This window comes from Ranitomeya variabilis, chromosome 7, assembly GCF_051348905.1.
Source record: "Ranitomeya variabilis isolate aRanVar5 chromosome 7, aRanVar5.hap1, whole genome shotgun sequence".
Taxonomy (NCBI): Eukaryota; Metazoa; Chordata; class Amphibia; order Anura; family Dendrobatidae; genus Ranitomeya; species Ranitomeya variabilis.
In genome coordinates, this window is record NC_135238.1 from 37,316,012 (window position 1) to 37,335,527 (window position 19,516).

Below are 19,516 nucleotides of genomic sequence, written 5' to 3' on the forward strand. Positions count from 1 at the left end.
GCTCTGATAACTACGTTGCCAGGCATAGAACTGAAGGTCCAGGGAGCTTATATAGCAACACCCCTAACTAACGACCCAGGTGCGGATAAAAGGAATGACAGAAAAACCAGAGTCAAAAAACTAGTAACCACTAGAGGGAGCAAAAAGCAAATTCACAACAGTCAATGTACCAGCAGACTCATCTAGCAGTGGCTGGGCAATGGGCAGGATGAGGAGGAAACAGATATAGGGCCAAAGAATAAAGTAGGCTAAATGCAGTTCAAAATTGGTAACAGGACTAAACAGGCGGCATTGCTTTGTTCAGTGGAGAAGCAAACCCAGGAGCAGCAAACACTGTTTTAAGGGCCCAAACACACTAGTAGGCCAAATGCAGTTTAATATCTGCTACTGTAGGCCAAAAGCCAGAAGGTTGAAGCTCAGCTTTCTTCAGTTGAGGACAACACCAGGCAGGGGCAGACACCGTTAGTAGGCCCTAAACACCTATTTTTTTTTTTTTTTTTTAAAAAAAAGCTTAATAAGAGCCCGAAGCTCAGCTTTATTCAGTTGAGGACAACACCAGGCAGGGGCAGACACAGTTAGTAGGCCCTAAACACCTATTTTTTTTAAAAAAAAAAGCTTAATAAGAGCCAGAAGGTAGAAGCTCAGCTTTATTCATTTGAGGACAACTTGAATTAGGGACTGCAGACAGACTTACCAGGCTGTCCCCTTTGTGGACCATGCATCCAATACATTAACCCATTGCGCCACAAAGGACACGTTACCTTCCGTGGCCATGCCTACAGGTCCATGTGTCTGTTGTCAGGTGTACCTTTGGACTCACATATTGACAGAGTGCATGGACAATGCAGTCTTTAACATGCTGGTGGAGGAGTGGGATGGCTTTTCTCGCAAAAGAATTGTCAACTGGGTAGCTCATAGCGTGGTACAGCGTAGTCCATCATGGCTTTATTAATATTAAATAAAATAAAAAAAATAGGCTCTATGCACTGTAAAATAGGTTCCAGGGGTAAACGGGCAGCATTGGTGTGGTCAGTGGAGGAGGATTGCAAGGAGGCACCGCAGACAGGCTTACTAGGCCTAAAATATCTAACAATAGGCTCAAGGCAGTTTTAAATAGGTTACATGGATACACAGGCAGCTTAGTGGTCAGCGCCGGAGGAGGAGTATTGCAAGTAGGGACCGCAGACAGGCTAACAAAGGCCTAAAATAACAAACAATAGGCTCATGGCAGTTTTACATCGGTTACATGGATACACAGGCAGGCAGCATTGTGGTCAGTGGAGGAGTAATGCAAGTAGGGACCGCAGACAGGCTATCAAAGGCCTAAAATAACAAACAATAGGCTCATGGCAGTTTTACATCGGTTACATGGATACACAGGCAGGCAGCATTGTGGTCAGTGGAGGAGTAATACAAGTAGGGACCGCAGACAGGCTAACAAAGGCCTAAAATAACAAACAATAGGCTCACGGCAGTTTTACAACGGTTACATGGATACACAGGCAGCTTAGTGGTCAGCGGAGGAGGAGTATTGCAAGTAGGGACCGCAGACAGGCTAACAAAGGCCTAAAATAACAAACAATAGGCTCATGGCAGTTTTACAATGGTTACATGGATACACAGGCAGCTTAGTGGTCAGTGGAGGAGTATTGCAAGTAGGGACCGCAGACAGGCTAACAAAGGCCTAAAATAACAAACAATAGGCTCATGGCAGTTTTACAACGGTTACATGGATACACAGGCAGCATTGTGGTCAGTGGAGAAGGATTGCAAGGAGTGTCTGACACAGTTAGTACTCACAAAAAATAAATAGATGTTAATGTCTCTCAAAACAACCCCCCCAAAAAAAGTGTGGCATACTTAGGTACAGGGGTGGGCTCATCTGCTGAGTTTCTGACAAAGTAATTTGGCAGTAAATTAGTATTTACTGGTGTCAATATAGGACACTGACCCAGACTACTTTAACTAGCATCATAGATGTCAACAAATTGGTATTGTTTGACAGTGCCAGGCATTGAATGATGTCAGCGCATAGACTAAACATTGGTGGAGCTGTGCAAGATAATTTTGCACGTGGTAGAGCACATTTGGAGCTGGGGGGGGAACTCTCTTGTGGCCGGCGGTACCGCCCCAGGGCCCCTCGTGTTACAACGGTGTGTCTGACGTTGGGTGCGCACCACCACCGCCAGAGACAGTACATTGTACTATGAGGGACCCAGTGGCAGTGCCGTCGACCAAAAGCGGGCACAACCACCTCTTCAGACAAACAGCACTGTAACGGGTGCTTGAGCCAAGTGGCGAGACCACGGCCCCGTGGGGGGAGTTTTCACATTGCGGGAGGTGTAAACATGTCGTATGCTGATCAAACAGCTGCTGCAAATTAAGAGATTGGAACACTCAGTAAAACCAGTCCACAAGCAAGACCTTTTTATAGGAAAGCTAGGTGTCAGCCGGGAAAGGTGGGGCAAAATAATTTGAAATCCAGGAGTGGTTCATTTTAATGAAGGTGAGATCATCCACATTTTGGGTAGCCAGATGAGTCCTTTTTTCGGTTAATATTGAACCAGCAGCACTGAATACTCTTTCTGATAGCACACTAGCTGCTGGGCAAGCAAGCTCCTGCAACGCATATTCTGCCAATTCAGGCCAGGTGTCTAATTTTGATGCCCAGTAATCAAATGGGAATGACGGTTGAGGGAGAACATCGATAAGGGATGAAAAATAGTTAGTAACCATACTGGACAATTGTTGTCTCCTGTCACTTTGAATAGATGCTGCAGTACCTGTCCTGTCTGCGGTCATTGCAAAATCACTCCATAACCTGGTCAGAAAACCCCTCTGTCCAACGCCACTTCTGATCTGTGCACCTCTAACACCTCTGCCATGTAGCCCCCTGCAGCTTGTGTGAGAACCGTCACCGGCGCTGTGTGCTGGGAATGCCTGAATCAAACGGTCTACCAGAGTAGCTTGTTTGGTTGCTAAGATTTGTTCGAGGTTCTCATGTGGCATAATATTTTGCAATTTGCCTTTATAGCGAGGGTCAAGGATGCAGGCCAACCAGTAATCATCATCGCTCATCATTTTAATAGTGCGTGTGTCCCTTTTGAGGATACGTAAGGCATAATCCGCCATGTGGGCCAAAGTTCCAGTTGTCAAATCTGCAGTTGTGCTGGTTGGAGGGGCAGTTACAGGCAAATCTACGTCACTTGTCTCCCTTAAAAAAACAGAACCCGGCCTTGCAACTCCACTAATTTCTGTTTGCCCAGGAGAAGCTTCCTCATTCAAAAAGTACTCATCCCCATCATCCTCCTCGTCCTCCTCCTCTTCGCCCGCTACCGCGTCCTCTACACGGCCCTGACCAGACAATGGCTGACTGTCATCAAGGCTTTCCTCTTCCTCGGCTGCAGACCCCTGCTCCTTTATGTGTGTCAAACATTGCATCAGCAGACGCATTAGGGGGATGCTCATGCTTATTATGGCGTTGTCTGCACTAACCAGCCGTGTGCATTCCTCAAAACACTGAAGGACTTGACACAGGTCTTGTAGCTTCGACCACTGCACACCTGACAACTCCATGTCTGCCATCCAACTGCCTGCCCGTGTATGTGTATCCTCCCACAAAAACATAACAGCACGCCTCTGTTCGCACAGTCTCTGAAGCATGTGCAGTGTGGAGTTCCACCTTGTTGCAACGTCGATGATTAGGCGATGCTGGGGAAGGTTCAAAGACCGCTGATAGTTCTGCATACGGCTGGCGTGTACGGGCGAACGGCGGATATGCGAGCAAAGTCTGCGCACTTTGAGGAGCAGGTCGGGTAACCCCGGGTAACTTTTCAGGAAGCACTGCACCACCAGGTTTAAGGTGTGAGCCAGGCAAGGAATGTGTTTCATTTGGGAAAGGGCTATGGCAGCCATGAAATTCCTTCCGTTATCACTCACTACCTTGCCTGCCTCAAGATGTACAGTGCCCAGCCATGACTGAGTTTCATTCTGCAAGAACTCGGACAGAACTTCCGCGGTGTGTCTGTTGTCGCCCAAACACTTCATTGCCAATACAGCCTGCTGACGCTTGCCACTAGCTGTCCCATAATGGCACACCTGGTGTGCAACAGTGGCAGCTGCGGATGGAGTGGATGTGCGACTGCGGTCTGTGGACGAGCTCTCACTTCTGCATGAGGAGGAGGAAGAGTAGGAGGGGGGGCGAACGCCTACAGCCAACTCTTTCCTTAACCGTGGGCTAGGCAGAACTGTCCCAATATTGCTGTCCCCTGTGGACCCTGCATCCACCACATTCACCCAGTGTGCCGTGATGGACACGTAACGTCCCTGGCCATGCCTACTGGTTCATGCATCTGTTGTCAGGTGCACCTTTGTAGTCACAGACTGCCTGAGTGCATGGACGATGCGGTCTTTAACATGCTGTTGGAGGGCTGGGATGGCTTTTCTAGAAAAGAAGTGCCGACTGGGTAGCTAGTAGCGTGGTACAGCGTAGTCCATCAGCGCTTTGAAAGCTTTGCTTTCAACTAACCGGTAGGGCATCATCTCTAATGAGATTAGTCTAGCAATGTGGGCGTTCAAACCCTGTGTACACGGATGCGAGGATGAGTACTTCCTTTTCCTAACAAGAGTCTCATGTAGGGTGAGCTGGACTGGAGACCTGGAGATCGTGGAACTAGCGGTGGTGCCGGTGGACATGGGTGAGTGAGAGAGGGTTGGAGATGGTATTCTTGCCGTTGCCCTACATGCAGTGTTTCCTACTGCAAACCTGGTGATTCCCTGACTGCTTTGGCCTGGCGACGAAAGCTGCACAGATACTGCAGGTGGTGTGGGAAATGGTGGGTTTACAGTGAGGGAAGGGATGTAGCGTTGCTGAGTAGCTTCATTGGCCGAGGGTGCTGCAACCTTTAGGGACGTTTGGTAGTTAGTCCAGGCTTGCAAATGCATGGTGGATAAATGTCTATGCATGCAACTTGTATTTAGACTTTTAAGATTCTGACCTCTGCTTAAGATAGTTGAACATTTTTGACAGATTACTTTGCGCTGATCATTTGGATGTTGTTTAAAAAAATGCCAGACTGCACTCTTTCTACTATCGGATACCTTTTCAGGCATTGCAGACTGAGCTTCTTTAACCGGATGGCCACGCTGTCCTCCAACTGGTTTTGGTTTTGCCACGCGTTTGTGGCCAGATACGGGCCTGGTAGATGGAACTTGTTGTGATGTTGATGCCTGCTGCGGCTCCTCCTCCTCCGCTTCAGAAGTACTGCCGCCTGCACCCTGTTCCACCAATGGCTGCCAATCGGGGTCAACAACTGGGTCATCTATGACCTCCTCTTCTATGTCGTGTGCAACTTCGTCTGTGTCACCGTGTAAGCCGGTGGTATAGCGTTTGTGACGGGGCACCATAGTCTCCGCTGGGTTTGATTCTGGCTCAGTACACTGCGAGGGCAATGTTCTGGTCTTAGTCAAAGGAACAGCATAGTAATCTGGCTGTGGCTGTGCATCGGTGCACTCCATGTCCGGTTCAACTTCTAATGGGCATGGCCTGTTAACTGTTTCACTGTCTAACCCAGGAACGGTATGTGTAAAGAGCTCCATGGAGTAACCTGTTGTGTCGACTGATGCATCCTTCACTGTTGTTCTGGGTGAAGGACACAAGGAAGCGACTTGTTCCTGACTGGGAGCATCCACTGACGATGCACTGCTCTGACATTTGGCACTTTCCGAGGAGGAGGCGAAAGAGCTAGAGGCAAAGTCAGCAATGAAAGCCAATACTTGTTCCTCCTGCTCAGGCTTCAAAAGTGGTTTTCCTACTCCCAGAAAAGAGAGCGTTCGAGGCCTTGTGTAGGCAGACAACGTTTTTGGCTCAACAACTCGAGACTTAGGTGCTGTACTGCTTTTACCACGACCACCTGATGCTCCACCACCACTACCATCATTACCAGCTGACAATGACTGCCCACGGCCACGACCTCTTCCACTAGACTTCCTCGTTGTTTGCAAAACGTAACCAAAGTAACGCTATTTGTTACTGTATAACAACTTATAAGTTGAACGCAAACTTCTGTAGGATTTATATATACCTTTATAGGTGCCTGACACTGAAAGGAAAATCAGGCCCAATGTTACACACTAGGTTTTCTGTGCCCCAATAATTTGAGACAGATGCTACACACAGGACTGGCACGGAGGCAGACTTGCCAATATTTATCTCCCACTAACTATTTTTTTTTTTAAAGGGAGAATTTACCCAAAAGACAAAAAGGCCCAGTATTACACAATGCTTTTCGGTGGCACACAATGAGAGACAGATGCCACACACGGGACTGGCACGGAGGCAGACTTGCCAATATTTATCTCCCACTATTTTTTTTTTTAAAAAGGGAGAATTTACTGTAAAACAACTTATAAGGTGAACTCTAACTTCTGTAGGATTTATATATACCTTTATAGGTGCCTGACACTGAAAGGAAAATCAGGCCCAATGTTACACACTAGGTTTTCTGTGGCCCAATAATTTGAGACAGATGGCACACACAGGACCAGCACTCAAGCAGAAATGCCAATCTTAATCTCCCACTATTTTATTTTTTTCTGGGAGAATTTACCCTAAAAAAAAAAAAGGCCAAGTATTACACAGTGCTTTTCAGTGGCACACAATGAGAGACAGATGCCACACACAGGACTGGCACAGAGGCAGGCTTGCCAATATTTATCTCCCACTAATTATTTATTTTTGAAAAGGGAGAATTTACCCAAAAGACAAAAAGGCCCAGTATTACACAGTGTTTTTCAGTGGCACACAATGAGAGACAGATGCCACCCACAGCAATGGCACGGAGGCAGACTTGCCAATATTTATCTCCCACTAATTTTTTTTGGGGGGAAAAGGGAGAATTTAGCCAAAAAAAAAAAAAAATGGCAAAGTATCACACAGTGATTTTCGGTGGCACACAATGAGAGAGAGATGCCACCCACAGCAATGGCACGGAGGCAGACTTGCCAATATTTATCTCCCACTAATTTTTTTTGGGGGAAAAGGGAGAATTTAGCCAAAAAAAAAAAAAAAGGCCCGGTATTACACAGTGCTTTTCGGTGGCACACAATGAGAGACAGATGCCACACACAGGACTGGCACGGAGGCAGACTTGCCAATATTTATCTCCCACTAACTTTTTTTTTTTAAAAGGGAGAATTTACCCCCCCCAAAAAAAAGGCCCAGTATTACACAGTGCTTTTCGGTGGCACACAATGAGAGACAGATGCCACACACAGGACTGGCACGGAGGCAGACTTGCCAATATTTATCTCCCACAAATAATTTTTTTTTGAAAAGGGAGAATGTACCCAAAAAAAAACAAAAAGGCCCAGTATTACACAGTGCTTTTCAGTGGCACACAATGAGAGACAGATGCCACACACAGGACTGGCACAGAGGCAGACTTGCCAATATTTATCTCCCACTAATTTTTTTTTGGGGAAAAGGGAGAATTTAGCCAAAAAAAAAAAAAAATGGCCAAGTATCACACAGTGGTTTTCGGTGGCACACAATGAGAGAGAGATGCCACCCACAGCAATGGCACGGAGGCAGACTTGCCAATATTTATCTCCCACTAATTTTTTTGGGGGAAAAGGGAGAATTTAGCCAAAAAAAAAAAAAATGGCCAAGTATCACACAGTGGTTTTTTCGGTGCCACACAATGAGAGAGAGATGCCACCCACAGCAATGGCACTGAGGCAGACTTGCCAATATTTATCTCCCACTAATTTTTTTTTTTGGAAAAGGGAGAATGTAGCCAAAAAAAAAATGGCCAAGTATCACACAGTGGTTTTCGTTTTCGGTGCCACACAATGAGAGAGAGATGCCACCCACAGCAATGGCACAGAGGCAGACTTGCCAATATTTATCTCCCTGCAGTAATCTCAGAAAAGTATGACAGGCAGCTATAAAAAGGACTGCTGCACACAAAAGTGTGGACAAACACACAAGATAGCTGTGCAGAATGGAAGGAAAAACAGGATTTGTGCTTTGAAAAAAGCAGTTGGTTTGCACAGTGGCGTACACACACAGGCACAGCAACGCAGCTATCAGGGTCAGGGAGCCTTCTAGGGCAGCCCAATGAGCGACAGCGCTGAGGAAAAAAAACGTAGCTTCCACTGTCCCTGCAAACAAAAGGTGGTGTTGGACAGTGGAAATCGCTACAGCACAAGCGGTTTGCAGCTTTATGTACCCTGCCTATCACTATCCCTGCTTCTGAAGAAGCGGCAGCAACCTCTCCCTACACTCAGATCAGCAGCAGTAAGATGGCTGTCGGCGGGAACGCCCCTTTATAGCCCCTGTGACGCTGCAGAAAGCAAGCCAATCACTGCAATGCCCTTCTCTAAGATGGTGGGGACTGAGATCTATGTCATCACGCTGCCCACACTCTGCGTCCACCTTCATTGGCTGAGAAATGGCGCTTTTAGCGTCATTGAAACGCGACTTTGGCGCGAAAGTCGCGCACCGCATGGCCGACCCCACACAGGGATCGGCTCGGTTTCATGAGACGCCGACTTTGCCAAAAGTCGGCGACTTATAAAAATGAACGATCTGTTTCGCTCAACCCTAGTCACCACTAGTGTTGAGCATTCCGATACCGCAAGTATCGGGTATCGGCCGATACTTGCGGGTATCGGAATTCCGATACCGAGATCCGATACTTTTGTGATATCGGGAATCGGTATCGGGATTACTATCAATGTGTAAAAGAAAGAATTAAAATAAAAAATAGGGATATACTCACCTCTCCGACGCAGCCTGCACCTCACCGAGGGAACCGGCAGCATTCTTTGCTTAAAATGCGCGCGTTTACTGCCTTCCGTGACGTCACGGCTTCTGATTGGTCGCGTGCCACCCATGTGACCGCGACGTGACCAATCACAACAAGCCGTGACGTAATTTTCAGGTCCTGAATGCCTAATCTAGGCATTCAGGATTTGAAAATTACGTCACGGCTTGTGATTGGTCGCATCGCGGTCACATGGGCGGCACGCGGCCAATCAGAAGCCATGACGTCACGGAAGGCAGTAAACGCGCGCATTTTAAGCAAAGAAGGCTCCCGGTTACGGCGGTAAGGTGCAGGCTTCGTTGGAGAGGTGAGTATATCAATATTTTTTTATTTTAATTCTTTATTTTACACTTTAATATGGATCCCAGGGCCTGAAGGAGAGTTTCCTCTCCTTCAGACCCTGGGAACCATCAGGGATACCGTCCGATACTTGAGTCCCATTGACTTGTATTGGTATCGGGTATCGGTATCGGATTAGATCCGATACTTTGCCGGTATCGGCCGATACTTTCCGATACCGATACTTTCAAGTATCGGACGGTATCGCTCAACACTAGTCACCACCCATCTTGAAAAGTTTTCTCCCTCCCCCTGTGCCACAAACATGAAGTTGATGTCACCGATAGTGTTGAGCGATACCGTCCGATACTTGAAAGTATCGGTATCGGAAAGTATCGGCCGATACCGGCAAAGTATCGGATCCAATCCGATACCGATACCCGATACCAATACAAGTCAATGGGACTCATGTATCGGACGGTATCCCTGATGGTTCCCAGGGTCTGAAGGAGAGGAAACTCTCCTTCAGGCCCTGGGAACCATATTAATGTGTAAAAGAAAGAATTAAAATAAAAAATATTGCTATACTCACCTCTCCGACGCAGCCTGCACCTTACCGAGGGAAGCGGCAGCGTTCTTTGTTTAAAATTCGTGCTTTTCTTTCCTTTACGTGAAGTCCCGGCTTGTGATTGGTCGCGTGCCGCCCATGTGGCCGGGACGCAACCAATCACAGCAAGCCGTGACGTAATTTCAGGTCCTTCAGGATTTTAAAATTACGTTCCGGCGTTGTGATTGGTTGCGTTGCAGTCACATGGGCGACGCAACCAATCACAGCAAGCCGTGACGTAATTTCAGGTCCTTCAGGATTTTAAAATTACGTCCCGGCTTTGTGATTGGTTGCGTCGCGGTCAACCAATCACAACCCGGGAGGCTGGACACGCGCGCATTTTAAAATGCGCGCTTGTCCAACCTCCCGTGACGTCCCGGCTTGTGATTGGTTGCTTCGCGGTCAACCAATCACAAGCCGGGAGGCTGGACACGCGCGCATTTTAAAATGCGCGCTTGTCCAACCTCCCGTGACGTCCCGGCTTGTGATTGGTTGCTTCGCGGTCAACCAATCACAAGCCGGGAGGCTGGACACGCACGCATTTTAAAATGCGCGCTTGTCCAACCTCCCGTGACGTCCCGGCTTGTGATTGGTTGCTTCGCGGTCAACCAATCACAAGCCGGGAGGCTGGACAAGCGCGCATTTTAAAATGCGCGCGTGTCCAGCCTCCCGGCTTGTGATTGGTTGATTGCGACGCAACCAATCACAAGCCGGGACGTCACGGGAGGCTGGACAAGCGCGCATTTTAAAATGCGCGCGTGTCCAGCCTCCCGTGACGTCATGGCTTGTGATTGGTTGCGTCGCCCATGTTACTGCGACGCAACCAATCACAAAGCCGGGACGTAATTTTAAAATCCTTAAGGACCTGAAATTACGTCACGGCTTGCTGTGATTGGTTGCGTCGCCCATGTGACTGCGACGCAACCAATCACAAAGCCGGGACTTCACGTAAGGAAAGAAAAGCGCAAATTTTAAACAAAGAACGCTGCCGCTTCCCTCGGTAAGGTGCAGGCTGCGTCGGAGAGGTGAGTATAGCAATATTTTTTATTTTAATTCTTTCTTTTACACATTAATGTTGTTTCGATACCGATACCCGATACCACAAAAGTATCGGATCTCGGTATCGGAATTCCGATACAGCAAATATCGGCCGATACCCGATACTTGCGGTATCGGAATGCTCAACACTAGTCACCAACCATTCCCATTTTATTTAGGTGTATCCATATAAATGGCCCACCCTGTAGATACCAGTGCATTATTTCCCTGCATGTGTGTGCAATAATAACAGCAGCAATTACAATCATTCACTATAGCTGAGGAGTACTTTCCTCAGTTTTATGTCTTATGCCATTGGATGTAATGATCGTTTTCAGGACTTCCCTCTTCTGAATAATTGCATTGTTGTCAGTCAAGGGGATGGGGAATGGCCGAAAGACCCTGATTAGCGATCTATAAGTGCCGATAAACCTAGAAAAAGGTCAGTCTCAATCGACTAATAACTATCTCTCCTGACATTCCAAAATATGTGCACTCTTAGTTTGTAAATGTTTAATGGCAAAAGTAGAGAAAGGCTTACAGCAATTAACTTGATAATGACTGAGCTTCCTTTCTGACTTCATTAGTTGGAGAAAAGTCAGGGGGCCTCTACACATTAGATGTTTGTTCAACTTTAACGTATATGGTATATGGTTCCCCACCAATCAAAAAAATCCTATCAGCATTTTCTAAAACTATAAAAAATTCCTTTAGCTTAAAGGTCAATTAAGATAATTAGAGGCAATTGCAAGATTTATTCCACAGCTTTCTAGTAAAGAGATTTGAAAATTAGATTTAAAAAATAGAAAAGTAAATATATTAAAATATAATCAAACAAAAAAAAACATCAGTCTCTGTGTTGTCTCTGTTTTTCACCCCAAACTAATAGTTTGGCTTTGCACATGTCATGTATGGTGTGGGCGTTAATGTGAATCCAACACGAGGTTTGAGATTGAGGTCTTCTCTGGAAACTCCTGGAGGCGGATAGAAAGTAAATGCTTGAAGAAGTCCAGTAAAAAACAGGAAAAGTTCCATCTTGGCCAAGGCCTCCCCAGCACAAGCTCTTCTTCCTGCAGAAATAGGATTAGTGAGTTAACAATCTCATGTTGTAAGTAGATTTTGATTCTAAGGCCGGAGTCAAACTAGCATATGGCATCGGATGCGAGATCACCGGATGCAATATGCTAATTAACCTCTGCTCCCGCTCTGCTGCGAGCTGGAGCCGAGTGTATAATAAAATATAGGAGACCTCCAGAAAGTCACAAAACTTACCTAGAACCCCCTGGAAAGCATTGTTAACTGAATTGTTCTTTTTCATGGCTTCAGGATGTTTTGTGTTATGATCCGGTGACCTTGGAGCCGCATGAGACTTTCTCAGGAGTAGGTGGAACCTGTACTGACTGCAAACCCTAAACTGACACAGCAACTAGAAGTTGCCGTGGGGTTTACCTAACACATCCTAGACACCTCGACACAGCCGGAGGACTAAATACCCCTATAGATGGAAATGGGAATTCTATCTTGCCTCAGAGCAGAACCCCAAAGGATAGGCATCCCCCCACAAATATTGACTGTGAGTATTAGAGGAAAGACACACGCAGGCAGAAATCAGGATTTAGCAAAAGAGGCCACGCTAGCTAAATAGGAAAGGATAGGACAGAATACTAAGCGGTCAGTATTAAAACCCTAAAAATATCCACAGCAGATAATACAAAAATTCCACCATCTAACTAAAGACATGGAATGTATATCTGCATCTCCTGAGAATCCAACTTGACTGAAAAAATCCAAACACAGTCTAAGGCCTCTTTCACACTTCAGTTGTTTGGCGTCAGTCTAAAACCGCCATTTTCCTCAAATAACAGATCCGTCATTTTTTGTGACGGATCCGTTATTTTCCCCATAGACTTGCATTAGCGACGGATTGTGACGGATGGCCGTCCGTTCCATCCGTCATGCGACGGATCCGTCAAAATTTGGCGGACGTCATCTAGACATTGATGGTCATTGCAACGTTTTTTTGTCTGCGTTGAAATGGCGGATCGCGACGGATCCGTCGCGTCCGTCATTCCATAGAATGGCCACCTATGGGTGATGGATCCGTCGCGACCGTCATTTTGGCGGATGCGTCACCCCAATCCGTTTTTTCAATTGCGCATGCTCCAAAAAGTATATACAACCCACAAGTAACTGATCCGTCAAAAAAACGGATCCGATAGAACCGTTTTCTCAGCAATTGTGACGGATCCGTCGATCCGTCATTATGGCGGAGCAGACTGACGCCAAACAACTGAACTGTGAAAGAAGCCTAAGCTGGACAAGAAAAAACCATGAATAGCACTGAATTGTAAAGCACACTGCATGTGTGCTGCAGAAACAAAAACCAATAATTGTAATATTAAATACACAGTTATACCACCAATATAGGGAATGCCTTATATATCCTTATCAATCCTCAAAATCAACCTATTCCTGGTATACTGTGCAAGTGAGTGACTGCCGCCACCTAGTGGAAACTAACAACCCAGACACCCCAATATGGATCACCAGAGAGCACCAAGACAAGAAAGTGTATAGAAGTTGATACTTTATTTAATACACAAACAAATAACTCAGTTTATTACATTAAAAACAAATTAAAATTAATTAAAAAATATATATATATAGCACAGGACAAAAAGATGATAATATATAGTATACAATACCGGCCACATTTATATAAAAAATCCCAGAACCTCACAACTTATATATGGACATACTCCAATAACCAAAAGTGCAAACGTGGTGCAAATAAAAATTAGCAGCAATTACAATAAAAAATAAATAATGAAAGACCCTATTTTTGGTCTAAATATTGCAGTGATATAGGGATCAAAAAAGTGCAAAAATGTGCGGAAGGATTATATGAGCAAATAAATTGCAAAGGTGCAAGGTGCTTACGGCTTTAATCAGCCGATTCAAAACCACACACTGTGTGCAAAAATATAAGGAGAGGTTTAATCAGAGATTAAACAGGTAAATACCTATGGGTGGCCGTGTCCTGTGTCTGCGTACCCCTACGCACGTTTCGGACTCTTTCCTTCGTCAGGACCCCCTGACGAAGGAAAGAGTCCGAAACGTGCGTAGGGGTACGCAGACACAGGACACGGCCACCCATAGGTATTTACCTGTTTAATCTCTGATTAAACCTCTCCTTATATTTTTGCACACAGTGTGTGGTTTTGAATCGGCTGATTAAAGCCGTAAGCACCTTGCACCTTTGCAATTTATTTGCTCATATAATCCTTCCGCACATTTTTGCACTTTTTTGATCCCTATATCACTGCAATATTTAGACCAAAAATAGGGTCTTTCATTATTTATTTTTTATTGTAATTGCTGCTAATTTTTATTTGCACCACGTTTGCACTTTTGGTTATTGGAGTATGTCCATATATAAGTTGTGAGGTTCTGGGATTTTTTATATAAATGTGGCCGGTATTGTATACTATATATTATCATCTTTTTGTCCTGTGCTATATATATATATTTTTTAATTAATTTTAATTTGTTTTTAATGTAATAAACTGAGTTATTTGTTTGTGTATTAAATAAAGTATCAACTTCTATACACTTTCTTGTCTTGGTGCACTCTGGTGATCCATATTGGGGTGTCTGGGTTGTTAGTTAGAAACAAAAACCAGAAACTTATCTTTGCTGATTTGGCAGCAGGACAGGAGGAACCAGACAGAGATGCAAAGCCTCCAAGAACAATGGACAACTGGCAAGTGCTAATGAATCCTGCACACCTAAATACCCCAGTCAGAGCTGCAATCAGCAGGGACACCTGCCCGGGATTGCAACCCAGGGACAACTGTATTACCACCAACAACCACCGGAGGGAACCCAAGAGCAGAATTCACAACAGTTTTGTATCAAGACCAACTTATACTATAGGTGCATATACGCCTGCGCATCATCCATGGACACTGACATGTGGAACATCTTTCAAGATGCCTCCACAAGAAAATTTAAATCAATATAATATATTGAATGCGCTAAATCCGCATGAGGATTTACCTGTGTTCAATAAAAGGCAGCGCTTAGAACGCAGTGAACATACGCTGATTCCAAAGTGCTGATAGTTCCAGATTGTGAGCATATAGCCTTTTTGTACAATGCTGTATAATATGTTGCCGTTGAATAAATACAATTATTATTATTGCTCTAGGCTATGTTGCAAAAAAAATATAAAGTGCTCATGCATATACTGAGCATCTTAATAAGCCCATAGCACATTTTTAAACTTTTTGGAAGATAAAATATGAGATTTAGAAAACATACATATTATTCCTTATTAAAATATAGTCATTCTGTTGGGCAGTGTTTTGTCAGTTAAGTGACATGTAAAATGATTTTATTTTTCATCTTAATGCTCCTCATTGCTTACCTACTGAGAATGGCATAAATGCATCAGGTCGGACGAATTTCCCATTTTCATCTAAGAAGTGATTAGGATTGAAATCATAGGGAGTTTTCCATTGAGTTTTGTCATAGAGAACTGATGTCAGAGATGGAATAACCTCTGTACCCTGTGAACAATAAATCAGCAAATATATTTTTTTATTATATAAATTTAAAAATTATGAGATGATTTGGATGGCTGTGAACCCCATAGCAGTCCCTTTTACTAACAGGTAAATGCTTACAGTACTTGAGCATAAGGACATTTTTATACATAAACTCACTTTTGGGATCAGGTAACCCCGCAAATAGACATCAGTTGGAGTTGAGTGTAAACCGTTCAATGGGACAATATTTCCAAACCTTTGTAGTTCATGTATTACTGCATCAGTATAAGGCATTTTCTTCCGATCTTCAACTGTCGGCAGTTGTCCAGGTTTGATATGTGTTTTAATTTCTTCCTGTACCTTCTCTATAAAGCAAAGGAAAACATATTTTATTACCTTTTGTACTTGCACAACAATACCAATGTATTTAATTAATATATTACAGGCTTTTGTTATGATTTGTATGGTCAGTCAGTGCTAGGGCATGGTTACAGCTTATGCTCACTATGTACTGACCTTTGACTGAAGCCGCATCTGCTGCGCCACTATGACTGAAAGCCAGAGGCTGCAGAGAGGAATAAATTAAATTTCCTTGCAGTAGTTGAACTTTCAGTGCAGCAGCCGGGCAGCTTTGGAATGTAATTAACCTGCGGATTAACCCTATATCTGCATGTTAATAGTGTTTGAGAACATGACAGGTTATCTTTAAATAGAGTTGAAATCAAGCATGAGCACTGCGGCTCCATTCATTCTCTATTGGACTGCTGGAGATTACATCAAGAATTCCCGGTATACTCCTTCACATAACAAAGTTCTAAAACTTGAAGAGACTAAAACTTGGATTTTTCTTGGCTATGAAAAAAGATATTTTAGGTGCAATCTAAATGTCACATTCTGCCATAAATCACATGCCCCGGTCTAGGTTGAGTGTCAGCATCATGTTAGAACATTAGAAAATATAAAACATGCAATAAATGAAAAAATATACACTAGAATTACTTCAACATAATTGATAATTTGTTCATACAATTATAGTAAAATTGCAATTAAAAATTGACTTCTACCGGGGCGGTCATCAAAAAGATGGCCATTATACAGTAAATAGAACATGATGCAAAAGTGAATAAATAACAGAAAATCTGGGTAAAGCGGTAGCCTTCAGAAAAAGGTGATTTGGTGGTCTATAGAGATTGTAGCTGTTCATTTACGGTCTTATATAGCTTTTAAAAATATATCAAGAATTACTTTGAATCTCCGGATACTTCATCATCAATAATATTCCCCACCGGATTGTTGTAGATGTAGTTTCAGTTCCAGCAGCGAAGAGATCCAGGACGGAAATAAGTAGATTTTCTTCATTAAAATGTGTCTGAGGTTTCGTTGCTTCCTAAAATTACATAACATGAATATTCCCCATGTTACTATAATCAGCTTGTTCCCAGGTAATTATCATCTGATTCTTTTTCTTATTTGGTACTCACCATCCCCTTTTTCTTAACTTTTTTTTTGCCTGAAATGCTAAGTTTGTCACAGTAATGTTCTCATGACTATAGCTTCCTGAATGGGAAGTTTTAAGGAAATGTTACAGTTACACCCCTCATTGTGTCTGGGATGCAGTTATTGACAGCTCAGCCGTCCAATTTTGTACAGGGACGTGCTGAAGAAGTCAGTACTTTGATTGACAGCTCAGTCGCCCAATCTGGTACAGGGGCGTGCTGAGCTGTCACTGTGTTGTCATCTGACGCTCCCTCCTCCATCATTGCTTTCAACTGTATTGACATCTAAGATGCAGATCTATTTGAAAGTGCAATGTCGGAAGGAGACCCGCCCAGCACTGTGGGCCAAATATACTCATCCTGTCGGTTACATTTGGCCGGCGAGACAGAGTTTGACATATGTGCTTTCGGAACTGTGTCAACAAAGCTATATCTCTTAAATGTTTTCAAATGATGAATGTATGTAAAAACTCAATTTTGATTAAATAATTGGCATGATTCCAGTAATAACTTTTAATAATATAAAAATACCAAAATAAAAATACCAAGTAAACAGATATGCCATGCAGTGGCTATGTGGTCGTTCACATAGAAGGTCCCAGCCCCAGTTAAACCCACCCCATTTGGTATTGGGAGGTTAGTACCTGTGCAAGAAAGCCATCTCTAGAGGAACCGTAATGGGAGACCAATTAGATTTCCTAGTTGTATTATATGCGAAGGCAGTGATGCGAGTACAATTACTGACTACAGGGCTGGCATGAGGAAGGGGGTCCTGGGCAACCCCCTCTCCAAAGCTGCCTAATAGTTACACAGGGTAAGAGACTTTTGGACCTAAGGGCACGGATACAGATCAAGGATGCAAAATGTCAGTGAACATAACTCTGCAGACACAAATTGTGGCTGGAAGATGTCTTCATAGCGGTCTAAGCCAGATGAAAAATATGGGAAAAGTGAACAAGTCCAATAAGAGAAGACATTGGTCTTGGATTGGATTTATAAGACACACTGAGGAGAAACACTAACAATTGCCTCCCTATTCTGCCCTGTAGGTCATTAAATAATTGTGACTTTGACCTCACATGCACTTTTTTATACTGCCAGGACAGTTTTGATTGGTAGAACTTATGTTGCCTAAACCAGTGGTGCATCTTAAAATCCAAAAATTGATCCCTAGCAGTGCCTAAACATCGGTGCCTCTGCTCTCAGCACAAGACCTTCTGTGCTGACTGAATATGATTGTGTTGTTGGTATAAATAGTTGAGCATTTACCATCTCACTTTTACTTTCAGCCACAGGGTCACACGTCACCTAAAACCAACTGTGACTCAGTAGATTGTAAAATCCTCAGATGTTCCCAGAATAATTTATATCACACCCTTTTTGATCTTATAATGGAAAATGAGGGTAACATATGCACTATTAACGCACCTGTTCCTGCTTCAGAATATATGCATCGATGTATCCTGTGATGTGATTTGCATCGAAATCCAATCGGCGATTCATCGAACATTGGGAAATAAAACTCTTCAGATCTTTTATGTTCTGCATTACTTTCTTATGTAGGCCAAGGAGTGATCCGAGGAAAGGATAATAATTATACAGCTGTGGGAATCAACAATTCCTCTTTAGATTTTCTTGCAACAAAAAGTACAGACCAGTTCAATAACGGTGTACATTGGTAGCAGCTCAGCCAGTCAGTAGCGCTCCACCCTACATCACTAGGAGCTTAGGTTAGAATCTGGCCAAGTGTATTCCATGAATTGGGCACTGTTCAGTTTTTTTTCTACATCACTTTTATCAGTATAGTGGATCCAATTGTATACATTTTTAGTCCTTGTGGATGGATTTTTTTTACCATTCATGCGTGTCATCCATTTTTCTTATATGAGAGAAAAACACAAGTTTCCCAAGCCGGAGACCATGGGACATGCAGGGGCAGCGTCAGGAGTGCCAGGAGCAGGTGAGTATGTGACCGTCATCGGTCCCCCTCACCCGCCAACCCCCCGTCGACCATGACTCGAGTATAAGCCTAGAGGGGCACTTTAAGCTCATTTTTTTTGGCTGAAAATCTCGGCTTATACTCGAGTACATACGGTAAGTCTTCTTTGCTATTAAGTGCTAATACTGATTTATATGATACCGCTATGTCTGTTTATTGTGTCATCACCAACTATCCATCATTCTACTGATATTTTATGGCTTTTTGTATTATTTAATAAAGCTATATACACTTTTTCACTATTATGTGTACCTTGAAATATATTTTTTGGGGCGTTATACTCCGGTGGTCTCCATAGGTTTAATTTATAATGGGAGTTGTCCTGCTGTCCAGAGATAACTTTGACATCCTTCTCGTATAGGGAAATAGCTGATGTCTTAATTATGTCGGTTTATGTTCAATTTATAGACTATAATAGTAGCAAATAAGAAAACACAAAACATGCATGCAAAACTTGTGTAAATGGGACTTAAGTTGGTATGTTCTCCTTGTAGGCTTGCATGGGTTTCCTCAAGGTTCTCCACTTTTTTTCCATATTCTAAAAAGCATACGGGTAGGCTCATTGTCATTGGTCCTAGTGTGTAGGTGAGTGAGAGGCAGATTTAGGTTGCGACCCTCATTCGGTCAACAACTGATAAGAGGAAAGGCGATCTCTGTGGAGCATTGTACAATATTATAGTACAAACCTATTTATCACAGAGAGGACACGTCACATCAAT

The 19,516-nt window shown here is 43.8% G+C and overlaps 1 protein-coding gene across 1 annotated transcript in view; it reads right to left on the reverse strand.

The window, feature by feature from the left end:
- Positions 1-11,487: 11,487 nt before the first annotated feature.
- Positions 11,488-19,516, reverse strand: part of LOC143785756 (cytochrome P450 2K1-like) — an 82,833-nt gene continuing 74,804 nt past the window's right edge. The window contains exons 5-9 of the mRNA XM_077274851.1: positions 18,227-18,400; positions 16,548-16,689; positions 15,480-15,667; positions 15,182-15,323; positions 11,488-11,822 (exon numbers count right to left, since the gene is read on the reverse strand). Coding sequence (XP_077130966.1) covers positions 11,635-11,822; positions 15,182-15,323; positions 15,480-15,667; positions 16,548-16,689; positions 18,227-18,400 — 834 coding nt within the window. The 3' untranslated portion in view covers positions 11,488-11,634. The remainder of the gene's footprint in view (positions 11,823-15,181; positions 15,324-15,479; positions 15,668-16,547; positions 16,690-18,226; positions 18,401-19,516) is intronic.